At 37.8% G+C, this 25,988-nt stretch overlaps 1 protein-coding gene and 1 non-coding gene across 4 annotated transcripts in view; one reads left to right on the forward strand and one right to left on the reverse strand.

Annotated features, from left to right (window-relative positions):
* Positions 1-22,445, reverse strand: part of MYBPC1 (myosin binding protein C1) — a 72,929-nt gene extending 50,484 nt beyond the window's left edge. For 2 of the 3 annotated variants that reach the window (XM_042890288.1, XM_042890287.1), the window contains exons 1-2: positions 22,232-22,444; positions 2,522-2,554 (exon numbers count right to left, since the gene is read on the reverse strand). In XM_042890288.1, coding sequence (XP_042746222.1) covers positions 2,522-2,554; positions 22,232-22,256 — 58 coding nt within the window. In that variant the 5' untranslated portion in view covers positions 22,257-22,444. Of the gene's footprint in view, positions 1-2,521; positions 2,555-22,231 lie in introns of all 3 variants that reach the window. The other variant, XM_042890286.1, reaches the window with a different exon arrangement.
* A 2,969-nt stretch (positions 22,446-25,414) lies between these two features.
* TRNAV-CAC lies at positions 25,415-25,487 on the forward strand. Its single transcript has one exon. It is a non-coding gene; the product is annotated as a tRNA-Val (tRNA).
* Positions 25,488-25,988: the final 501 nt, after the last annotated feature.

The raw sequence follows: 25,988 nt of genomic DNA on the forward strand, positions 1-25,988 counted from the left end.
AAGATTGTAAGTCTTTAAAACATTTTTTTTCACAGATGCATGCATATCAATAGATTTCCTACATTTTGAATGAGTCACGGGAAATTGATGTTCCTGTACTTAGTGGAAGCAAAATACTGGGGTTTTTTTTGCTTGTTTTTGTTTTGTTTTTTTTAAGTAGCAATTGTTCGTCATTTGCTCTTGGTGTTATATATGAAATCCTTTGAAAATAATTAAATAACTCTGTTAATACGAATAGTCTTGGATCAGACATGAGATACTGCCAACTATTAATGCTAACCAGAACTCCACTGTCTAACTGATTTACCCTTAAAACAGTACAGAGAAACAATGTGTTGGGAGTGTCCTTGGTTATTTCTGATTATCTTCTTCATTACCATCATCATCTTTCCTAGGCTATTTGATTTGCATTTTTTTTACCAGAAGTGTTGCTAGTTCACCACGTACTCCAATGAGGGGTATGTGAAATATCTCTAACATTCTTGAATTCTTCTCATTCATGAATGAGAAAACTTGGACTGTAGATTTAATAACATCAAATTTATTGTTGGATTCTTGTTAATATTCCTATCCCCTTTGGTTTCCTATCTCATATAGTTTGCATACAAAGCAAATTCAGAAGCTTGTCAAATCATATCAGTTGTACTGTCTTCAAAGTATAAACACTCAATAGTCTAGTTACAGTGAAAAAAATCTTTGTCTAGTGAACTTACCTGCTAAAGGCCTGGTTTAACTTGGGTTTAGATGAAGGCCAATGGACTAACAACATTAAGTTATAGCAAAGATAACGTTTGTCCTGAAGGGAATAATTGCAAGAGCCAGGGGATTTGATTCCTATTTTTTTGCTCATATGTACACAACTACAGTGACTATGAAAATAAAACTTGAAGTGAAGAAGACAAGCCCATATTTTGTAAGTGTGACAGACCCTTAGCTGCTTCTACTTGTCAGAAGCTTCCAAGGTCCAACCGTCAGAAAAATTGTTGTCTGTCAAACCTTTCTTTTTAATGGTGATTCTGCTATGCTAACACATTACCTTCCCATTAGTAGCTGGGATTAGGAGAATTCACTATTCTTGGAAGCTGGTAACAAGTTTAAATTCCATTGGGAAGCCTCATTCAGGACCAAATTTACTAGCCCGACAATGGAATCTAGATGAAACAGTTACAATGTCTTCCCAGAAATTTCCTGGTATAGTTCAAAATGCTGACTATGTCCAATAAATTATTTACATATTTTGGTTTCTTGAACAACTAACTTCCCTCTTTGTGTGATAGTCCCCAGGAATATATGATGACAGTATCTTGGCTGATATGGAAGGAGGTGAAGGCAAGTGGCTGTCATTCCCAATAATACTCTCATGTGGTTTGTGCTTAACCATAAAGGTCTACTGACACTCATTTTACAGAAGATTTTAAGAAGTAGAGGTATATTTACAATATGAAAGAGCTCATCCTAACATGAAAATTTCTTGGGGGTTATTCAAACATGAAACTCTTTGTGGTAAATGATACTACCGTCCTCATATTTTGTCATTTTTATAAATGAAAAGGTATATATTTTAAACAAAAATGTCTTGAATTAGCTTTGTGGAATGACAATTTGCAAGACTGTTAGTAAATGCAGGTTTCACATGTGAACTGGGAAGTATCTATTTCATACCACTGATCAAATAGCTACTGAGATAATAAACTCGCCAAATGATTAAATTAGACAAATATATCATATATATGTATTAATCAGCATATGAGAATATAAGTTTCTCAATGCATCTCTGATCCATGAAGTTATGCTACTTTTCCATCTCCCACTAAAGAAAAGGTAGCAGCTTTGCACAGAGCTTCAGCTATATCTGAAACTCCAGTCCTTTTGCACGAGTTTCATCTCACCTAACTTTGACTTCCTTGAAAGTATTCACCCTCTTAGGCACCTATACTCAATGAGGCAATTATGTAAACATAGACAGCCAGTGACATTTTAGTTTCATTTTCCAGGAAATGTCCATTAAATGAGCAGCCATGACCTGGGATCTTCTCCACTGTTTATAGATGGAGCACTGTTGACCAGCTTAGACAAAACACCAGATCTTCAGATGGCTAGAATTAAGTAAAATGAATCTCATGCTTGATTCTGTCATCTTTATGCAAAGTTCACCTTCCTTCAACGGGAAATGAAAGGGATTATTTTGGTAGTTAAATACTGTTCACTATCAAAGAAGAGAATAATTAAGACATGGAATTTAAGCAGTCATCACTTTCTGGTACTCTGATGGGAAATGTATACGAAAATGTATATTTTCATCCTTATGAAAATAAAGTATTTTAAACAAAAATAACATGAATCTGAAAAAAAAAGTGGACACGGAAGAAACATGAAGTGAGGCTTTCTTACCATTCTTATTGTCTCCTTACTTTCAGAAAGACAGTGAACACAAAAAGTATTATGGCTACGTAGTTTCTAGTCCCATGCAATTCTCTTGTTAGTATTAGAGCATCAATAAGCTTTTTTTGTTCATACCAACCTGGAGGCGGTAGAGCATTTTCAGTTTCAGTCTCTGAAAAAAAAGGAAAGAAGACATCTATTGAGCTTCAAAATCAAAAGCATATAGTTTTCACGCTTGTGGTACATAGTTACTGAATTTTGACAGTTTGGGTTTTGGGTTAATTTAATGTTTCAAAGCAGTTCTCAAATTTTGTTGGCTTTCACACAGGCAATACTTAGCATCTTTAGAGTGGTGTGGTCAGAAGGCTAAAGTTCATGTTCTTTGAAAAGGAGGAACTGAACTTGTTCAATCTGGAGACATACTGTAATTGTCTACCTGAGTATTTCATAATAATTTATATAGGAGGACCCTAGAACTTTTCTGGAAATCTTGTCAAATCCAGTTTAGAAACAGTTTTGGAATGCTAAGGAATCTAAATTGAATTTCAAGTTTGTGTTGGATTTTTCAGTTGGTACTTACAATGTTTAACTTACTAAACCAACATCATAACTGATATTCTTATGTCAGAAGATAGCTTGTGTTTGAGCAAATTTTCTATCGGTTGAATAATATCTGATAGCACCTTGATTATGAAGATTAATGGTGTCTCTCTTTCCTTCCTTCCTTCCTTCCTTCCTTCCTTCCTTCCTTCCTTCCTTCCTTCCTTCCTTCCTTCCTTCCTTCCTTCCTTCCTTCCTTCCTTCCTTATATTTTTTTATTTAAATCATTACCCTTTTCAATTGTGTGATAGAGAAACTATCCCACTTGAATGTTACCCTTAGTGGAGTCATGTCCTTGGTTATGTAAATAGAAGAGTAAATTAACTAGACAAAGCTTACTTTTTATAATAGCCAAAGGAATTATGGAAGTTTATTGTTAGCCTATGAGGATTCTAGACAAGTTGAAAATAGGAATATTTATAAGAGATAGTGTTTTGACTTATAATTCAACTAGTTAAACTTCTTGCAACAAGCAATGATTTAAAAGGTTGAAATCCTTAACAGTAACAATAGATGGCTGATACTAACCTCTGTCATGTTATGAGTATTAACCTTTGGGACCCTATCCCAGGTCATATTCAGGAAATAAAGCTTAAATTTCTACCACACAGAAATGCTGGTAAGACTATTCCTTTGCACACTGTTCTAAATGTAGCTAAAACATACTTTTCATTCTTGTTGAATTCATGCAGTGTTTAAAAGGGAGAATGTTTTTAGTGCAAAGATAATTTTAGGCTGAGCGTGTGAATACGATATGGTTTAGGAACTTCCAGTCAAATCCACAAACACTAAAGCAAATCATTGTGGAGTCCAAACAGGGCCCTCACTAGGAGGAAAAGGTTCATTGCTGTAAGCCTGATCACAGCACCTATCATAGAACAAAAAGGAAAATGTATAGTAAAGGCCAATAGACACAGAATCTCATTAGAACATAATAGCTTTACTTAGATTTATAGCAATTTGTTTTTCTGCTCTACCAATTAATATAGTAAACTTTGCTCTATGGCCTTGGAAAATATGAAAAGGAAAAGTAAGTCTTGGAATGTTACTCCTTCATTACTTTGAAATCTCACATTGAGAATAAAATAACATCTCTATCTTACCAGCCTAAAACTGTCAGTGTGTATACACTTGAGGTTTAGATACTGCTGTTCCAGAAATCTGTACTTTGCAGTGTTGGAATATAGTTGCCCGTCATAACCAAAACTCAATATCCTGTGCAGTTTTACAAATATTCTAGGTCTCCTATCACACAGTTTTGGTCAGAAATTACACACCTTTGCAGTCTTGTCTTAACTATCAGTAGGCACAATTGTTATCCAAAATCTATAGTGTAGACCAGACCTAAACACTACTATTACAGCCCAAAAGTAATTTCACATGTTCAGAAAAGTAAGGAGGTACACAAAACCTGAGCAACATCATGGCCAGCATGCTCTACTGACTCTGTTCTAAACAGGGAAGTTAGAATAGACAATCTCCAGAGATTCTTTTCAAGCTCAACTGTTCTAATTCTGTGATGGTGCTGTGGTTTAACCTGCAGGTGGCTAAGCAACAGACAGTCATTCACTCACTTCCCCATACTTCCCAGTGGGATGGGGAAGAGAATAAAAAAAAACAAACAACAAAGTAGAACTCATGGATTGGGATAAAACTATTTACTAAGAGATAAGAAAAAGGATATTAGTCATGACAATTTACATACACATACGAATGTATCTGTAACAAGTGATGCACAAGCAATTGCTCACCACCCCTCCAACTGATGTTCAGACAGCCATCTAGCGAGCAGAAGAGAGGGAGATGAACTTCCACTCCCTTCAGAACTCCCCTTTTGCATGATGTCATATGACATGGAATATCCCTTTGGCCAGTTTAAATCAGCTGTACTGATTCTGTCCCCTCCCAGCTTCTTGCCCTCCACACCTCCAGCCCTTTGCTGAGAAACTGGAATGGCCTTGGCTCTGTACAGTAAACACTGGTAGGTTATCAACATGGTTTTTCTCTTAGAACCAAAACATTGCATCATATTAGACACTCTGAAGAAAACAATTCAGTCCCAGTTGAAACTAAGACAGACAGAAAGATGGCTGAAGCCAGATCTGGAAGTCAGTGGTTTCTTTCCTGAATCACAGTTCAAGGCTATTAAAGCTATTGCTAGGAAAACAGGCAAAAACTGAGCTGAGAAGGGAGTCCTGAAGTATGGAGTGGGAAGCAAAAAAAGGAAAGGAGAGAATTCCAGGCATTGGAAGTGGTAAAGACATGGGAGATACTTCATCATAATCTTTTGGTCATGTGCAATCCCTTTCATGGTCATGCTGAGCTTACAGTTCTATTCCTGAGGACAGCCAGGAAAAAACCATTAATAGCACTGAGTAGTTTCCACCTCCCTAAAGAATGATAGCCCTCTCTGGATGACCTCTGAAACAGACTTGTCAGCCAGGAAAGGGCTCTGTGCACTCAATAAGCAGCTTACTGTTGTGGTCCTTCCCTAGGAGACATGCTCACTGGAGTTCCCAAATGCCATTCTCAATAATCCCATTGCCTAATATGGTGCTCTGTCAAGGCATTGTCAGGGGACTGATGGTGGAGAAATTGTTTCCAGCAGGAACTCTTCAAACCCTTGGGAGAAGAAGATTCTTCAATGACTTGGGACCAGCCTCTTGACTGCTGGGGAAGGAGGCCATTGAAGATTTGTTGAATCCTGTGAACAACTAAATCGATTGATACAATGTCAGTTTTGTCTTCTGCTAAGCAACTAAATCTAATTTCTGTCTTCCGGTTTTTAAGGAAAAAAAAAAAAAAAGCTTTCCTCTTTGCAGCTCTTTATTGAAGAAGTCAAGACTGTCACATTTCAGTGGATTGTGTTATGCTAAAAGCAGACCTTGGTTTACTCTTTGGATTTGAAACTTCCAAAGCAGTTGACCATATATGTTTACAAAAAGAAAATGAATTAACAGTGTTCTCTACATGGCTACTAAGAAAGAATAACATATTAAGAAGTGTGTTTAGCAAATAAAGTGAAAGCACAAGTGTCACTTGGTATAACAGATCCAGAAATGCTTTCATGTCTCAGTCATGTCATGAGATGCATTCAGGATCTAGTTTGATATAGGATATGAGCACTTGGAGCCAAGACATTTTTCATTTGTGATTTATAATTACACATGCACACATACACCACTGAAAACCAGCAGGAGATGCAACTTGACCCATTACCAACAATTTTCCATTACTGTTCCACATCCACTACATTCAACTTTTCACGTAAAATAAGACTTAAAGTCTTTAGCTATGGATATAGATAAATAAGCTTTAAAAAGTTCCACAACATACCTATGAGCTAAAATTATGAAAATGCTTAAGAACCTTGTTCAGTTGGGGCTATCATTATTTAAAACTTCAATTCTATTTTAGGCCTTGCTGCACTGACATCCAACCTGCAATAACCACAAGATGCTTTGGCAGGAAATTGACAGGATACTTACATGTAATGGACAGTTTTCAAAGGCTCTAAATTCCCTGTTCCACCATCTTATATGACAGCAACAAGCATAGAAACTCCCTGACATCATATCTATTACTTTTCACATTGAAGTGTAAACATAATGAGACATGCTGACAGCTCTAAGAGTCCCCAGGTCCTACTTTACTACCATGCTGGAGTGTTGCAGGTAACCTCCAGCATACTGAGAAAGAGGTCTGGTTGTATGATCCTTCTTATCTTCCGACTTCGTAATCATGAGCAGATTTGTTTGGGGCAGGCTTATGAAGAATGCTCAGCAGTACTGGAAAATGAATAATGTCTCTTTTCCCTCCATATGGGAAGAAAAGTACCTTGAGCACTAAATCAGGGCTCGCACAAATTGCAAATACAGCATTTCAAAAACCCTGGGTTAGAACATTCACAGGAGGGAGGAAGAAAGTTTCCTGCATTTTTTTCGTCCTGCAGTTAAATGTAGATTGTTTGCAACCCAGCAAAGATTCTGATTTGAACAACCAAAGGATTCAGGATCTTACCCAGTCTGACCAGAAGGCTTACTCCCATTTACCTGAAAATGAAACCAGGTCTATAACTGCATCACCATGGATACAGATACAATATCTGTTTGTGCAACAGCAGCATGTTAAAGTGACTTTCATATGTCAAAGAGCACGAGGATGATCACCTAATGCTTTTTGTCACAAAGGCCTGTCAACTTGTGTCACATTTAAGTAGGTGGATTAAGTTCATGGATACAGCTTCAAGGGATCAGACAAATATAACTATTACGTAGACATTCCCAAAGTGCTGACTCTGCTTGTCAAACAAAAATAGACAAAATACTAGTTTGAGGAGAGAGCATGGCTCACCCCAACCCTTGTGCAGTTGAATGTAAGGAGTCTTCCTCTGAGTGCAGCCACAAATGATTTCACCATTTTCTATGAGTCACTTCATCCAGGTCTGTACAGTCATAGGGTCATCAGTGATGTGATGAAAAGCTACAGTCTCATCTTTTGGAAGACAGGAACTTGATCAATTAAATGAGAGATACTAATGGAGCTTAATGAGCATTACTTTGGTAAACAGTAATGTTAGGTGAACTCAGTTTAAATGACCTGGAAGACAGAGACCTAGAACCAAAATCATTTGTAAACATTGGAAATGCTTCTCTTGCATTCAGTTTGACTTAACTTGAAATCAATACACGCTTTTGTTTTTTTTTCTCAGTAAAGAGCAGAACACTCAGCAGTCTGCAAAACATGAGCACAATCATTCAGACAAGGTTTTCTGTCTGCCTCATGAGCCTGAGCTTTTCACTGACAAATACAAACACTTGCTTTTTAGAATATCCATAGACATGGATATGTCTATGTTACCTTTAAAATAAAGCTACAGAAGGCATTTCAAACACACTTCAATCCCAGGTCGTAAGGTGGTTCAGACTCCAGGCTTTAGATTTAAAAGGCTGAATTGAAAAAGCAGTGGTGCTCTCATGCCTTGCCTACTTTACTATTATTGTGGTCAAGAATGTGATGGAATCAGACTGATAAAATTATTATTATTTCTATTTTCTGCTTCTGGTTGTAATGACGATATAGACAGATGACAGTGTCTGATTTGGCTCTCTTTTACTGTTTCTGATTAGACATGAAAGTGATGACCTCAGGTTAAATTCTGTCTGCAATTATTTATGTTTTTTCAGCAATTAAAAGCTTCATAATCCAGTGATGCATGCACAGGTGGAGAACAGAGGAAAAATTAAATAAGTAAAGAATTTGATTCAAGGTTTAGTTTTATATATGATTAAATTTAAAACCATACCTAATGAGGAACACACAACAACAACAACAACAAAAAACCCACAAGAATAATAACTAGTCTCATCATACAATCTCATCTACAATACTGATTCAGAAACTAATTATTTCCAACTATATAGGATTTCAGGTCACAGAATCAGGTCAAACCATCATATGATGAAAGCAGAAAAATCCCTGATTAAGAAAGATTAAAAAACAGTAAACAGTTAGAAAAGCCCAGCAACAGTGAATTCTGTGGAGTAGAAACCAAAGCAAGAGATTCTGTCTTCATTGCCATCTGTGAGTATGGTGGTGCAAAGAAACAGACGTCATTTGGGTAATGTTTGTGTTCCTTGCAGGTCCCATTCTCCTATGATGATGTTAGTAAGTCAAGTCAAACATGTGAGTGTCCATAACTTTCTCATTTTTTATGAGAACTTTGCTTTCATTTAGAGCTTTACTTTCATTAACAAGTGAAGAGCACTGTAACCATGAGCTTCAACAAATATCATTTCCTTAATAAACTCTGTGTTTTCATAACTGTATTCTCCTAAGTTTGTGCAAGTAGGCTGTCCAATAAAGGGCTACATCACTCATACATAAGAAATAATCCTGAACATATATCACATCTGGTAAGAAAGAGGAAGCCATCGGCAGTTAGCACCCTCATCAGATGGTGCAAGACCTCCTTGGCAAGCTTGACGTTGTGTACATACTGTAATGGGGAACTAGAAAGCTGCCAAGAGTTGACAACATTTAAAATAGAAAAAATAAAGTTAAAATAGGTGCTGTAATTCAGTTATCAAGTTATCATGCTTTCCCAGGTTCATTTTTATCCTACGTAATCCACAAAGCACCAACGTGTGGGAAATAAATTTCATTTGTGTTTCCTTGCTATTTCCACTGTATTTTTCTTCTCTTACTCTTTATTCCAAAAATGAAACCATAAAAGATGGCTGCTGAGCACTTGCACATCTAAAAGAAAAAACAGTATTTATGCTTGTGTCTCACAGATCACAGACTGGCTACAGCTTGAGGGCCACAGTTAGCTGCATTTTTTGACTTTCTAATTAATTCCTTCATTAAAAAAAGGCCTATTTTTAACTTCCAAAACTGAAATTTTTGCTATTGCTTCCAAGATACTGTAGTTAAGCTATGAATATGCACTCTGACTTTTTTATAATGTATGTTTAAAAGGTCTTAAGGTCTGTAAGCTGATCATGCATGCTCCTAAACCTGATGGTCTCCATTGTGTTTGCTAGCAACCCATAAGTGGCGCTGCTGGCCAGCAACATTCGCAACACTGTTCTGAATCCCATCCCAGGTGTGGCTGTTTCCCAGGGAGCAGAGAAGAGGCAGAGCAGGTATGATTCCCACCTTAAGGTTAAAAATTAATAATCTGGCTCAGAGATCAAAATTCAGTGATCCGTGTTTTAGGATTTACTGTGATAAAAGACACAAATGCGTGGAAAGGCAGATTTTGTTATCTGTGAAATTCAGGAGACAATTTTATACAGAACAAGATGCACGAATACAGCACACTTATGATATCTTTAGGCCTACTCAGTATTGCTACAATTTTTTTGTGTACCAGGTTGCATATAGAATAATTTGTTTCTGGCTGCAGGTACTAATAAGAAACAAAGCACAGCCAAGTGAAATTCTGCTTTAAATAGCCCACATTTAATTGATACTTGTTTTGTATTTACTGAAAGATGTCAAGTCACTCATCAGAAAAATGTGTGAAAAAGTATGGCAAAAGTATGCTTTTTTCTCAATTTTTTTTTCTTTCATTCCAATAGTTTGTAAATGATTTTTCTATGAAAGCAAATACTTTCACTTAGTTCAGAAGATTCCCTGGGGAAAAATGGAAGCAAAAGGCACCACAATGTGATACCAGAGATAGCAGCGCAGAGAGGAATGCTGAATTCCTTTTTGAAAGCTGAAAAACATGATAAAGGGGACTAAAGGTTATTGGATTACAAGCTTCAGAAAACAAAGATCTGCTGCTTGGGAACTGCACTAATTTATTACTCACATTTAACAATATATTTTCGATGACAGTTGTATGTCTATCTATAGAATAAAAGTCAGCAATAAAATTGAAAGGGCAGTCATACTGAGTACACAACCATGAGAACTTTCCTACAGATCATTCAGATAATTTCCCAACCAGGTCAGGAAACATTTTGATTAGAAAAATCACTCTTGCTTGACCCAAATCACAATACCTTGTTTTGCTGAGCCATCCTGAAATATTTCACTCAAAATCAAGAAAATAACTCACACTATATTTTTACGGGAGCTGTGTCATAGATCCAATGGTTTGCATAACTGGAGTGAGTTCCACAAAGGACCACATCTCCAGTGCACTTGTCCCAGGTTGGTCCTGAGAGTCATGCAAGTATGTGCCCATCGGTGGGAAGCCATTTCTCTTCACTCTTAGGGGAAATGAGAGCATCAGCATAAGTCTGTGATAATATGAATTCACATGACATATTTTTTGCAAATTACAGTGAAACTTTTGAGATGTGTTGATGGGTTTTATTTTAATCAAATTTCTGAATAAAATGTTTCAGCAATTTAAAATGGAAATCTGTAGGTATTCCCATCCCATAGTTTTTGAAATATCAACTTTTCTTTGAAGTTCAGAACAAAAACAAACATGTAAATATCGGGATTTTCCCAGAGGTCAATTTCTCAGTTGTTATCTGCTCTTTGTCGAAGTAGTAAGTGTTATAAATGCGTCTAAGCACTGTCACCAGTGTGACCAACTAACAAATAAAAGAATTTGCTTCAGACTGCTACCTGACAGTGGGTGGCAGAGGATCTGATGCTCTGTAATTTTTTTCAAGAAAGAGAAGATTTCAAGACTTCCTTCATGGAAGAGAAGTCCCCTCAAATGTGTACTTTAGTACTGAGCCTCCTCTTAAGAGACGAATTCTTATAGAATAGTAATGCAACAAGAAGCCACGACACAGGGCTGTCAGGAATGTAGGTGATTAGAGATCATTTCAAATAGCATCATTAACAATCCATTACTTATGTCTACCTGATGCTAACAATGCTAATTTTCAGTCATCATGCTTGCGGGGAAAAAAATCATGACCAACACTTGCAGCATTTCAGTTGAATTTATTTATTTTTCTTCACTTGAGAAATAGGGTAATGGCATCTGCTTTCTTAGTTTACTAAGAATAACATATGGGCTACGAAATGTAGAATCATAAAATGGTTTAGGTTGGAACAGACCTTAAAGCCATTGAGCAGCTCAGTCTGCCCAGAATCCCATCAAACCTGGCCTCCAGTGATGGGGCATTCACAGTTTTTCTGGGCAGCCTGTGCCAGTGCCTCAACTACTCCTTGAGAGAAAAATATCCTCCTAACGTCCAACCTAAATCTTCCCTCTTTTAGTTTAAAACTGTTCCTGCTGGTACTGTCATTATCACACATAAAAAGTTGGTCTCTCTACTGTTTATAAGCTGTCTTTAAGTACTGAAAAGGCCAGTATTAGGTCTCCCCAGAGCCTTCTTTTTTTCAAACTGAACAAGCCCAACTCCCACAGCCTATCTGCATAGAAGATGTTCTCCAGCTCTCTGAGCATCCTAATGGCCCTCCTCTGGACCCACTTCAACAGCTCCACAACCTTCTTGTGCTGGGGGTCCCAGGCCTGGACACAGTACTTTCTTACAGTATTTGCCAGATGTGGAAATATTGGTGATATCTAGATGGCTGGATTGGATGATCTTAGAGGTCTTTTCCAATCTTGGTGATTCTGTGCTTCTATGGGACTTGACAAAGGCAGACCCTGCTGCCAGGCCTTTTTTGATGCAGCCCAGAATGCAATTGACCTTTCGACCTGCAAGAGCACAGTGCTGGCTCATGTCCAGTATTTCATCCACCAGGACTCCCAGGTTCTTCTCCACAGTGAGTTTTTCTCCCAGTCTGTACACATATCTGGGATTGCCATGATCAGCTGCAATATGTTGCACTTGGCCTTGTGAACCTCATGAGATTTACATGGCTCCACTTTTCAAGCTTAACCAGGTCCCTTTGGATGACATCGCTTCCTTGCCTCGTACCAACTGCACTACTCTGTTTAGTGTCATCTGTCAACTTGCTGGGGGTGTACTTGATTCCACTCTCTAGGTAATTGACAAAGATTTTAAAGATCTCCAGATGCAAAATGGACCCATGAAGAATGCCACTTATCACCAAGCTCCGCCTGGACATAGAGCCATTGGTCACTATCTTCTGGCTGTGACTATCCAAACAATTCCTTATTTCCTGAAGAGAAATTTAGGGGCATTTGCCACCCAAAAATAATTTGTAGTTAAGTCTGGAGAACAACTTTTCAGAAAGCTTAACTGGTAATTCAGGAAAGATCCCAGCCACTGAAAGAATGAAATGTTGCCCTAAAATTCAGAAATGTAATTATTTAATGGGATTGACATGTATTGGCCTTAGTTCTTTTTTTTTTTTTTTTTTTTTTTTTTTTTTTTTGGGTAAGCATGTTTGATTATGAATATTTATTGTGGATCACATGTTTGGAATTGTTATATTGAAAAACATTCTGGAGCATTTTGTATATGGGGAGAAAAAGGACATTTTCTGTACATAAACATTTAGGACATCTAATGTATCAAAGACATATGGCACTTTGGTGAATCACAAACCAATAGTTGTATACATGACAGTCATTTATGCCCCTATGTGGTTGTTAGGCTCAGTAAATTGCATACATCCCTCTATTTTAATACAATTACATTTTTTACCTCTCAATTTCGTTCTAAAATATTGAAAGTAAAGCATCTGATAACTGTGAGAATTATAAACCTTCACTTCAAAAAATCATTTAACTTTGTCTTTAGGGAAAGCAGCACAGCATGATGTTTGCAGACCAACTGTGAAGGATTGCATCAGTAAATCAGTTAAGTGTTATATAGAAGAAAAAGCTCTTTACAGTGCATCATAGCAGAATGCCTTTGAGACGCTGTTGTGAATAAGAGTCACAGCTCACTGAATATACTTTCTCTCCAGCTGAAAAAATATTCTGCGTAAGAGGAAAACCTTCATTGCAAAACATGGAAACAAAAAACAAGGGCAAAGAAAAAGGGGCAGAGGACAGAGGTCAGATTTCCCCTTTAAAAATAGGGCTAAGGAAAGCTTAGATGAAAGATTAGTAAGGCTGGAGGGAATGCCGTGGAAAAAATGTCATCAGGCATCTGACCCTCTGTGCCTTCACCAAAGTCTGCATCTGTGGAGGAGTGGCAGTCACAGCCTCCCTTGGTATAACAGCTCCTCTTTGGGTCTAAAATAAGGTTTTTGGCCTAGATACTATGCTCTTATAAAAACAGATGATGCCAAGTGTGCTGCGTTGTGTGTATGAATATCTGCAACTGTGAATATTGCAGCACGAGGCCCAGAGGCTATTAGTTGGTGAATTACTCCATCTGCATGGCACTTCTTGTGCGACTGTTCCTAGATATCTCTAGCTAAAGACATTCTCCACATCACCATAGATGACAGCTATTCAGCAACTGTGCCTTGTTGGTCTTTCTAGTCCACTGCCACACTGGAGTGGTGTCTAAGGAATAAAATCTATCCCACTATCTGAACCAGTAAGTTTTTCATCTTTGGTCTCCTTCAGATTTAGCTGCAACTGTGTTTAATTCAGTTTCGTCACTGCTTCAGGGTTTTGAGAGAGCACAAAATTTGGAACAGGCTTTCAGACTGGATTTGCATTATGGCTGAGCAAAACATGGATCCTGATGAAGAAAAAAAAAACCAATTTGATCTACTTTGTGATTTAATTTTCTCAGCCTCAAGAATGTTGCATTCAAGTTGGGTCTATAACAATAACTTGAGCAAATGCCTCTGCAATTTATGACAATGCACACAGACCTAAGAGTTATAAATCTGTATTAAAAGAGAATCTTTCCTCATCTGTGTCTCCGTGTTACCACCTACTGGCATTTATGACCAAAATTAGGAAGGTATTCTGAGCCTGTAAGACATTATGAGTGTGTATTTTAATACAGATGCCTCTCAGGAGGCATCATGGTGTGATTGAACGCTTTCAGACACTCACTAAAACCACCATTTGATCTTATGGAGAATTAAATTAGGACAGAGCTTTTTGTAGTAATCACCCAATCAAAATAACTTGCTGTAGCCACCACATACAAGGGCAACTGTCCTAAGAAGTAGATCACATTCTACTTTCAATTAGACGTAGGGCCAGGGTATAGCAAATTATGTAAGAAATAGTTTGGAATCTCTGATGAAAGGAGACCAGTGACTCTCCTGAACATGTCCCACTGCTGCAAGACACGAGAGGATTCTCTTCATGCTGTGGTATCATTACACTCTGGGGAGTATGGAGGCGGGATATAGGGGGCCTCTCAGTATAAATTGAATCACCCAGCTGCGCTCCCAAACCCTGATAGTGCCACTTTCTGTACTGCATGACAGCCACATTCACTAACGTGCTCACTAATTGTCCTGCTCCTCAGGGTCTTCTGGAACATACAAACTTCCTCCAAGACTAAGCCTGGGGAAGTTTCTAGATGTGTTACTCCTTCAATGCTACAGACAGCACAGATAAGACAGTGCCATTGACTCTCCTCTGGCAGAGACCCTGAATCCCACTGACTGCTCTGTGGAGATGCCATTAGCAATGCAAATATAGATAATGGGGAGAACATCCAGAGAGAAATCGTTTTGTGAGTGCTGTCCTTTTTCAGGTCTCTGAACAGAAATCTGTCAATCTTCATACTTCTTGAATCTACAGTTTCTTTCTTTCTGATCCTACAATCTCTCAGGAGGATGTGAAGATTGACTGGAACTGTCATCAAAACTGTTGCTGGAATATCTTCCAAAGTCGTATATATTTGTCAAGCACAGAACCAAATGCTGGCTTTAATTTGCCCTTTCTGTAAGAGCCTGCATCTTGCTGATGCACCTGCTAGTTCAGTGTGCTTCAAAAACAAAAATAATACATGATAAATTAGGGGGAAATAGGAATTAATGAAGATTCCCAACTCTGCATGTGTTTTGCAGAGCACAGTGCAGAATTATCGTAAGTGCTTTATTATTTAACATAAAAAGGACTTGCACCTCATGGTTTGAAATGTCCATGATGTAACCGCTCATTCGTTTAAAAATTTAAATTTCTTTTAGAATCTGAGCTAAAAGTTAGGGGAATTATATCAATTAATATTTATTTGAATAGGAATGCAATTTACTGGTTTTTTTTCATCACCAATGTAAAAAAGAATAAGTAAATTTGAGCTGATTTAAACATTCATCTTTGCCATGAACCAAAATGCACTGAATCTTTCATATCAGAAGCAGAAAAACTAAAAGCAACTAGATCTCCCAAGTCACAAAATGGCAGTAGTAGCACCTTTTTTTTTAACCAATTACCCTGTTGATCAGTGCACCCAGCAGGCTACAGAAGTGTGCATCCTCCTCTGCCCCAAGGAATCTGATCCCAAATATTTGTATACAGTGACAGTACAACTAAGTTACACATGCAAATAACGCTAGAGTTGAACACTCCTTATAAAACTGCCCGTTACTGAAACTTTGTAAATGTTAATTGGGAAAATTACAGAGAATAACTCTTCAGCTTTACTGTTCCTTTACATTCAGATTCTACAGCATATCCTTTTGGTTCCTAGCTGCCACTGCAGGATGTTGCAGATCTGCAGTCTCAGGTCCTCAGTCTTACCTACCAGCCCCAAGTGGTTATTTCATATGGCAGTAGGCATCTATGTTTAGGCAACTGCTGGCTGGTTAGCTGAAACTATTTTGGGTTCCACCGAGTTCGGCAAGAGAGAGGACAGAAGCTCATTTGCTTCCATTTGTGTATCTGTTTCCTAACTTGGACTTCAGCCATTGCAGTGTAAAGATCATCAGGACCTTTGTGTGACTGAAAGCATATAAAAATTTTCAATGGACTGTCTTGGACACTCACGTCAAATCAGTTTTCTCTTCCTAACTCCTAAAATACCATCAACTATCCAAAGCAAACTAATAAAATCCTCCAGAGTACATCAAAACCCCTGGTGAACGACAGAAAAATGGCTTCAAATGTGAAAAAGAGAACGATTCTATTTTCTGGAGTCTTCAGGAATGGCACATCTGTAGTGACTGAGAATGAGGTGAGAGGGATGGATGGGATGAGAAACTGATGACTACAGCTACACAGCTGTAACAGCTACACTGTTCTACAGGGTCTGGAGAAACAGCCATTTGTAGTGAGACTGAGAAAACCGTGCTTACAGCTGAAGTTAATGATGTTTCTGTTCTTTTGTCTTCTTCCTTCTACTGGTGTTTGCATTCAGTGCAAAGCCACATATTATTGTCCGAATGAGAACAAATTTTCTGCCCTCATTCTAAAGTAATTATTACATTAGGATCTCCAGTTCAGTGGAGTTTCTGCATTCTCCTGAGTGGGGCATCTGGTATTTGGCCTTATCCTTAGAAAAAAAATCCTTAAGTATTTTCTTTTTTAACATGTTTTGTACTTTCAGTTTAAGAAACCCTCTGGATGTCCCCTCCTGAAACAGATTCTTTTTTATTGTAAGGCATATCATTCCCAAGGACCACTCATGCATGTGGCAGCTAGTAATGTTTTGAAAACCAAAGTCTCCCCAGTAGAAACTCCCATCTTATTTAGTATAAAATGAAGGAACTCATCCAGTTTTTTATGGATCAGAAGCATACTGTATTTTTTTTTTTCAAAGCTCTCTTAAAGTGATATATTTAGGAGGTATGAGGGGAAAGAACTGGACAGTCCTTTATTTATCTTCCCAACAGGTGCAGCATAGGGAGGCACAAAGGCAGCATTTGCTAATTTCAGTTCTGCCAAGTACAAGCACCCTCTGTTCTGCTGAAAAGACAGTTCCCGTCTTTCCTCCTAAACTCAGAGGAGTTTTGATTTTAATGTGATCGTGTTAAGTATATCTCCCATGCACAGATGCATTGTTTTTTTCAAAGGGTGAATGAGATTTTTAACTCATGTAAGAATAACAGATCAATCTGCCCACACTAATATTAAAATAAAATTAGAGCGCTGTATAAGAAACCTTCCTACAATTTACACCATGGGAAAAAAAAAAAAAAGATAAATGAATCAAACTGAAACAGATCAGTTTTGAGATTTTCCGTAGAGCAGTCTTAAACTTCAGCATGGTGGAGGTGGGATGTCAAAGAGCAAATCTGAGGCGTTCTGGTATCTCAGAAGGAAGTGTGGGAGCAACACTTGGAAATGAGCTCTGAGAGGGCAAGGGAAGTCTAAGAAAAACTCAGATCCCAACATGCAACAAGATCTGTGCAGGAGGACACAGCTCTACAGTGTTCAGCATGGGAGCAGTGCCCACCCCAATGAAGATAATTATAACAGTAAGGCATACATTTGCTTTCCAATTGTAATAGCTTTAAATTGATCAGCAAGAGCTGATAATTTTCTGAAGAACTGTTAGAGAAAAAAAGATAAGGGGTTAGGGTTTCCACCTCCCCTCATCCATCACAATTCACTCACCTATGACTTCAACACAGTGCTTGTAAATGATTCATATGGGCCTGGCTGTGAGTGATTGGGCTCTGAGGTAGATAGAAGTAATAGGAACGCGTTTTACAGTCAGCCCTGCAGAGGGGCAATGATAATGGCAGAAGATAAATGTCTGTGTGCTTTCCTTGTGTCTTACTGAAGCACATATCTATACAGCAAAGACAGCAGCAGCTGCACTACCCAGTATGGTGCCATAATAAAATGATTATACAGGTTCAGCCTCCTCCATGAAAAGCACTAAGCAGTGTTATACAATATTGACACGCAGGGTTCCTGAATTTTCAGGAAAACTTTCCATCAGCAGTGTTAATTTTGACAGAAGCCAAATTTATGCACTTAGGCTGAATTTCCATTCAAATTCTTGTCCACCTCTGAAAAAGTATCTAGTCTTGAAAATATAATATTAAAATAAATATCACTTTAATTCATTTTTCTCCATCCTTAATGCTGAGATTGATTTCCTGCTGGAATGTTGCTTTACATGAATACTTACATGATTTATGTGACTTGCTTAGGTAAAACTTATGGGGTCTGTTACGTTGGTGCACCTGATTGTGTTTTTAAATAGTTAAATATTATAAGTATAATGCAAATATAACTATATAAAAGACATATAATGAAACAAAACTGGTCATATTTCAAAGTAACAGCTGCTTCAGCTGGGTTTCTTCAGGGAGAACAGTGTTGTCACATCTTCAAAGCAGTCTCTACTGATAAGCCTGTTTACCTCCTTTCACAAATTGCTTTATGTTTCAGGGACTGTCCTTCAAACAGACAATATTTGCACATGCTTATCTTCAGAATTTTAAAATCTCTGTTGTTTATAGATCTAAAAGAGTTTTACTAAAGCACTGGATAACATAAACACGCTGATTTTTTATTTTGATTCCTTGCCAATATGTGACTGCTCCAGGCAGAACTTGCATACTCTTAGAAAATGAAGTTGGCAGACAGTTGATAAATGCTTTGGCTTAAAATTTGGAATGGTCTCTTAACTCATGGCCATGACTTATTTCCTAGATTGGAGAGAATAAATAAGGCAAATTTAAAGAGCTGCCTACTGGGGACTGACTTGCACCTGTCCCTGTGGGATGATGCCCACAAATAGTCTGAAGCCATTGCTCTTGAGAGACTTGGCACGCCTACAAAAGCATATCCAAATGCCATGGCCTGTCACAGTTTAAGAGGACACCTAATTAATGGGCAGACCTTATTATGAATATTGGTAAAAGGAAAGGGAGAGAGAGGAAAGATCATCTGACTGATTATAATAAATTACAGGAAGTAATTAGGTGAGGGAGAGTTACTCATTAGTTACCAGAAGAACGAAAGGCCATTAAAGTTAAATGCACTGATAAAGGTCTTTGGCATCACAGTCTTATTCTAGTCATCCACTGGGATCAGCTAACAGAGTGCCCATGATCTAGTCTTCACCTTGTGAAATTTTAAACAGACCAAGATAAAGCTATCTCACAACAGCATGGCCACGTACCTCGAGAAGGATACAGCTGATGTGACTATATAGGACTTTGACTCTTCAGGAGTACAATAGAGGCCTTAAATCATTAGTTATGGAAGTCTATTTCTACAGTGACAAATTCCATTAGGCTGAAGTGCTCCAATAAACTTCTCTAAGCTGAGTGGTGAGTTTAATTTGGTGATCCTGTTTGCTAAGAGCATTTTGTGAGGCTCCACTCTTATCAAGTCAGGAAATTTCTCACTTTAGTAATCTAATAATCTTAAAATATCTCAGAGCATTTGACCTGAAATAAATCAGCCTGAGTGCTTCTGCACTGTCTTTGAAATACCTATTTACTTTAGAGACTACAGTGACAAAAATTGCAGAGCTGAGATTTTCTTAACATTGAACTGTTAGCCAGCTTCTGATCACACAGCTGCTTCTTCTTGTGTATGCTTTTTTTAACTGAAAGGTCCTATGTGTGTAAATTGCTGCTTTTTGGAAAGCACTTGAAGCAGAAACATTTTGCATTGCAGTCAGCTCACAAAGGTTTCTCAGAGAGGGCATCCACAGATCCCTGCCAGAATGCAGTCCATGGTTCATTTTCATTACTTAATTGCCTTCAATACTTCACACACTGGAAGTTACCTTGGGAGTAGACATCTTACTGTAGAGCTACTGCCGGTAGCTGCCCTGGTACTGTACTATTAGTCGCACCAGCACCACTACAGATAGTCTTGCCACTGGTAATGTACATAATACATGCACTGCCACCAGCTCAGGTGAGTTCCTGATCTACAAAAAATCTTTTGGAAGCAGCTAATCTCTTAAGCACAATTATATATATATAATATATATAAAATATATATTATATATTTATATATTATATATTTATATATTATATATAAAATATATATATTATATATATAATTACATATATATAATATAGATCAGGGTGATATGCATATATATATATATGTATATCACCCTGATCTACTGGCTGCAAATAGGCTAGGTGTGATGAAGAAGAACCACTGTGCAGCCAATACGAGTCACTTCTCCAGAGCTCATTCCTACTACAAACTCAAACTCAGTTAATGTGTAAGGCTTCAATACTGTTTATGTTCTGGTATTTGTTTCAGTATAAGTGTATGTGTTTTTTAGAGTCACTAACCTGTTTTGTAACACAGCAACACCATAATTGCTTTTCTATTAACTGTATTGTAAAGACATATTTAAAACAATCTAGTCTGAAAGAGAATAACAGTCTTTTAAAGATAAGCCTCTGAACACTTTTTCTCCAAAACACGTATCTTTTACAGGTTCAGAAATATTTTAGTTTTTTTTTTTCTTTTTTTTTTTTTGGTTGGCAGTCACAGAATGCCTTTTGATTACACTGTGTAATATCCAGTCAAATAACAGATCAAATAAAAGGGACACTTAATACACATGTAAATCATTTGAATTACAAATAAGACACTCTAGAAGGGGCTTGGCTCTAGGTCTGATACAGAGGATTAGGCTTTAGTATTAATACGTGCACTTGGTGTAGCTATTTTCAGAGGAATACTTCATCCATCATTGTCCTCGAGCACTAAGGAGGACCAGTAAGTAAAATGATCACTTTAGTCTGTCAACACTACTTGCTGAAGATTCAGTTGTGCAAAAAGTTTAATTTTCACATGTCCCAACCCCTATGGGGTGCTTCAACTGCCTAATGCTCCCGATAGTTGCTCTGCTCTTAGCTTCCACATATATAGAAAATATTTTAAATGCATCTCAAATAAAGCAAGTTCTATCAATAGGTCAGTTTTAAATCAGAAGTACTCATTCAAACTACATACGCGGGCTATCGTATCTTCCAAAAGTGGTGGGAAATAAATGTTACTTAATGATTTCTTTTCACAGTATCATCTTTTATCTTAAATTCAGTTTTGCATTTGGGAATGCATTAGGAAATCTATCTGCATACTTTCTTTGCCACTACTTTAATGCATGTACAGTTTGCCCATTTATGACCTTGTAGAAGCTGTGGATATCACCAATGCTAAACGGTAACCAAAATTTCTTACCAACACAACTAAACTAGAATGAAGACTTAATGAAGGGCTATAGAAGTAATGCAAGTGTAAGAGTCTTATTTAACTTAAATGTCCAAAATAGTTAAAAAAAAAAAAGTGGCTAGCCCTTAGGAAGTTGTGAACTAATAGTCTCTCAGTGTTTCACACATGTTTGTACAGCCTCCAATGTACATGATGTTGCATCTTGCTAGGGGACTATGTAATGAGTTTTTTTTACTGTCAACTCAATAGTACTAGAAAAGGGACTAGTATTACTGTTTTTATGTCTTTCTGAAACATAAAATAATGATTTCTGTAGTGTGGTAAAATGCATAATTCTAGTTCAATCTACATAGAAGAACTTACTACATTCTCCACTCTTGCATTCAAGAATGTATTTTCATTAGAAACCTAAAATTTTCATAAACATTTCTTCTCTGTTGAATTCCTTATGCAACTTAATTTTCAAGGGTAATGAAAAACATATCAAACATATCATGCTGCTTTTTTAAAGCATAATGAATGCATGTACCCTGTTTTCCAGAGTCTAGATACCAGTAACTGCACTTCAAAAATTCTAGTCAGCACAGTATGTGCTCAACCAAGTAGTTTCTCAGTATCTCTGCAAAGCCATTATCTAGTGTCTAAAGTAGTGGGAGTCAAAGCAGTTCTGTCTTACATCTGAAACTATTCTCAGTTTAAAAGTATTGATGATCTGCCTTGATGTAATGAGGTTATACAGTTATCACTATTAGATGTCATTTGTTGCTGAAATGTTCAAGACGATCTAAAAAGCATTTTGCTCTTGTGTGTGTACTCATAATTCCTATAATTAAGAAATGTTCTGGTAATATTTGTTATGCTTACCATCTTTCTTGGTGGGTTCCGGCATTGTTATGAAGTTTCTTTATTCCTAGGGAGTTTCAGCCTTTCAGATGCAGTAAGTAGTAGCCCCAAGTCCAGCTGAGAGAGTGTGCAGATCAGTATGACAAGCAGAGGGTGAGAAGAATTCCTCTGCTTTATATACTGCAACTGAAATATCAATCAAAATAGCACCTCCTCTCTTTTCAATGCAAACACTTTGAAAATTGACAGTTATGGGAACCCCTCTCACATCTGTTGTCTACAGCCTCTGCTCCCTTGGCTTTTGGAAGGAATCTCTGCTGCATTGCATGGGGCTGATGAGAACATCTATAACTTTCTAAATTCAGCTGCAGTACTCACTCTCTGTATCCCTCTTTGTAGCGTGCAGACATGCATACACACGCAGACAGAGGTTGAAAAGTGACTGCCAAGCTATTAAAGAACCCATTCTGCCTGCAGAACTTATAGGGACATCTTGAATACTTTAATCCCATTTTCCACAATATAAGAGGGACAAATAAGTACGAGCAGAATGCTTTCAGTTAAACCTCACATCCTTCCTTGGAGAGAAAGTGGGATGCAGAAATGAAGTAGTGAATAGGAGAGAACCTTGTGGTATTAATGAAGTAAAAATGATTATTGTGCTCCTATTTGGAGCAATGAAGACCCTCCATGCCTCCATTCTGCTTATATTGCTACACTTTCTGGGGTCCTTTCCTTGTTTAAGTGTTTCTAAGGAAGAGATTCTCATTTTGGCTTAGCTAGAACCCATATAATTAATTTCAGCACTACTACCTCACTAACTGGAATTGTCACTGCTGGGAGATACCTTCTCCTTTCCATCCATCCAGGAGATGAAGTACTCTTTGCTTTTGACAAGCCAGGGAACATGATAGAAGGAATGCAAATCCAACCTCAGCACACGCACTGAGGTCTTAAACTCCTACTCTACTTAAACTGTGAATTTGTAGACAATAGAAATACAGGTCAAGTTCATCAGAGGGGACTAGGATTTATTTTCTTGCACACTTTTAGAATTTCAAGACAAAATAGCAGTGCAATAGCTAAAGGGATTGTGAAGGGTTTCATGTTATTAATATACAGGTATGTGTCCATACCATGATTGTGTGTTTGTAAGAAGTAGGATACAGACAGCCTGTACACTGTCTAAATACACTAAAATGTTATATAAACCATACTTTACCTCTTTGAGGTAGATGAAAGAGTAGTTATTTAGAGATGAAAGAGTAGTTATTTGCCTTTTTATTCTCTATCCAATTCATGATTGCTTCCTGTACTAGGCTTTCAGATATTTAGCCATTTAACATATATCATAAGTAATCATTTCATTTCTTTCTTTAAAATATGAGATTTTCATATCATATTTCTCCATATCAGGATTTTTTCTGCCATACTCACTGTGGTGCTTTATTATTTGACTAACTAATATACCTGTAAAACAGAGAGAAATGCAAAACTACTGCCTACACAATCCAACTCAAGCAGTACTAAAGGCTTTTTCCCCTTGGTTTCATATTACTGTTTAGGTAAGCCTCCTTATATCATTGAAATAATCCCTGTCCTTGGAAAACAAACAGGATGCCTTAAATAGTTAACAGGGGATTTTGTATGTCAGTATAGGATTGTTGTGGCACCAGGAAATGAGTGCATGCACAGGCCTAATAATACTGCAGATACCATTTTTCACCAGGGAAAGGAAGCCATGCAGAGGCACCTAGACAGGCTGAAGAAATGGGCCCATGTGAACCTAATGAAGTTCAACAATGCCAAGTACAAGCTGTTGCACTTGGGCCAGTGCAATCCCAGGTATTTATGCAGACTGAAGGAAGAACCCTTTGAAAGCAGCCCTGCAGAGAAGGACTTCTATTGCCTACAAATTGAACTTGGAGAAGAGAAGGCTGTGGGGAGACCTCATTGTGGCCTTGCAATACTTGAAGGGAGCTTATCAACATGCGGGGGAAAGGCTGTTTACATGGGTTGACAGTGATAGGACAAGGGGGAATGGTTTAAAACTAAGACAGGGGAGTTTAGGTGAGATAATAAGAGGAGGTTTTTCACACACAGGGTGGTGACACACTGGAACAGGTTGCCCGAGGAGGCTGTGGATGCCCCATCCCTGGAGGCATTCAAGACACAGCTGGATGTGGCTCTGTGCAGCCTGGTCCAGTGGTTGGCAGCCCCAGGGGGATTGAAACTAGGTGTTCTTTAAGGTCCTTTTCAACCCAGACCATTCTATGATTCTGATTTTTTTCCTGTGCCCCTTTTGTTCTGACCCCATCCAGGCACTGAACTCTACATTGGATGGAATCAGAGGCAGATGAAGTGCAACTGCTGATTCTCTCTACCATACTATTTATTGAGCAACTCTCTGTAAGACATAATGACACTTTTCTTTTTGTTTCACCTGCCATATGTCACAGAGTCCTGTGAACTATGTTTTTGGAGATTCCTGTTAATATAAACAATAAATACAGTTACAGAGTAGCACAAGGTGGGATACAGAGAGGACATCTCAGTTTCACAGTGAGAAAGGATCAAAGACCAATGCATACTCTTAGATACCTGGAGGAATAGGAAGAAAAGTATTCCAGAAAATGATACTCAGTTCAGAGAAGATCTTTATACTACTGAACAAGACCAGCCACTCACTGGCTCTGACACCAAGTGAAAGAGCATAGCTCTCATCTATAAAGCACAAACTTCCTCTCTATCCTTAGAAAAAGCAGAGTAAAACAAAAATTTTCACAGGGAATGGTTGCTGCCATGTTTCTGAGCTATGCTTAGGCAGAGATGGAAGAGTACTAGTTGGCATAAACCAGCAGGAAGCATACTAACAGTCCCCACAGGGGAACATGTCAACCGATGCTCTGGTATACATTCTAGCCTGAGTATAATGAGGGCTAGAGGAACTGAAATGGCTCTATGAGATCCATTAGGCAGCAGAGGAAAAAGATGGGTTGTGTGTGAGAAAAAAATGATATTATTATAGTTGCATTTGTAGGACATGTACTTCTTCAGTTACATTGAGAGTACAAGCAAAAGCCTTTCAACTTTCAATAAATTGAAACAGTGGAGCAGAAACCACCTGAAAATCTGTTCGCCATTTCACTCTTTCCTAGCCTTACTTTATAGCTGTATAACTCATTTTATCTTAAAGCCAGCCAGGTTTCTGTAGTGTAGCGGTTATCACGTTCGCCTCACACGCGAAAGGTCCCCGGTTCAATCCCGGGCAGAAACATCATTTTCCCTGCCCTTGGTAGGTGGGGTTCAAACTGGTTGATTCTGTGTTACATTCTCTTCTACTCTGACCAAAAATCCCAGTGATGCAACTTTTCTATAATCTAATTTGAATCCCATTTTAAAAACCCACTGGACTAGATTTAGGCTGTGATGCCTCAGTGTACCTTAGCAATAGTTATGGCAGGGAAAACAGTTAATTTCATAAGAAAATAATAAACCATATTTTATTTGTTTCAGACTAACTCCTAGCTGAAAACATGCCTTAAGCACCTGCAATGCTTCATACAGAAAGAGAAAACAAGGCTCACGTGTGTTTTCCTCTAATGCCAGAAGAAAATATTAAGTCTTTCTGGACCATTGTCAGTCAGTAGTGGCTACAGTTTTCAGGTACTTCTGATTTACTTTTTGAAGTCTCTTTGGACAGCCACAGCACTAAGAATACTGATTTATTTTATTTTATTTTATTTTATTTTATTTTATTTTATTTTATTTTATTTTA

Source organism: Lagopus leucura, unplaced genomic scaffold, assembly GCF_019238085.1.
Source record: "Lagopus leucura isolate 7727_CA_CO unplaced genomic scaffold, USGS_WTPT01 Super-Scaffold_100159, whole genome shotgun sequence".
Lineage (NCBI taxonomy): Eukaryota > Metazoa > Chordata > Aves > Galliformes > Phasianidae > Lagopus > Lagopus leucura.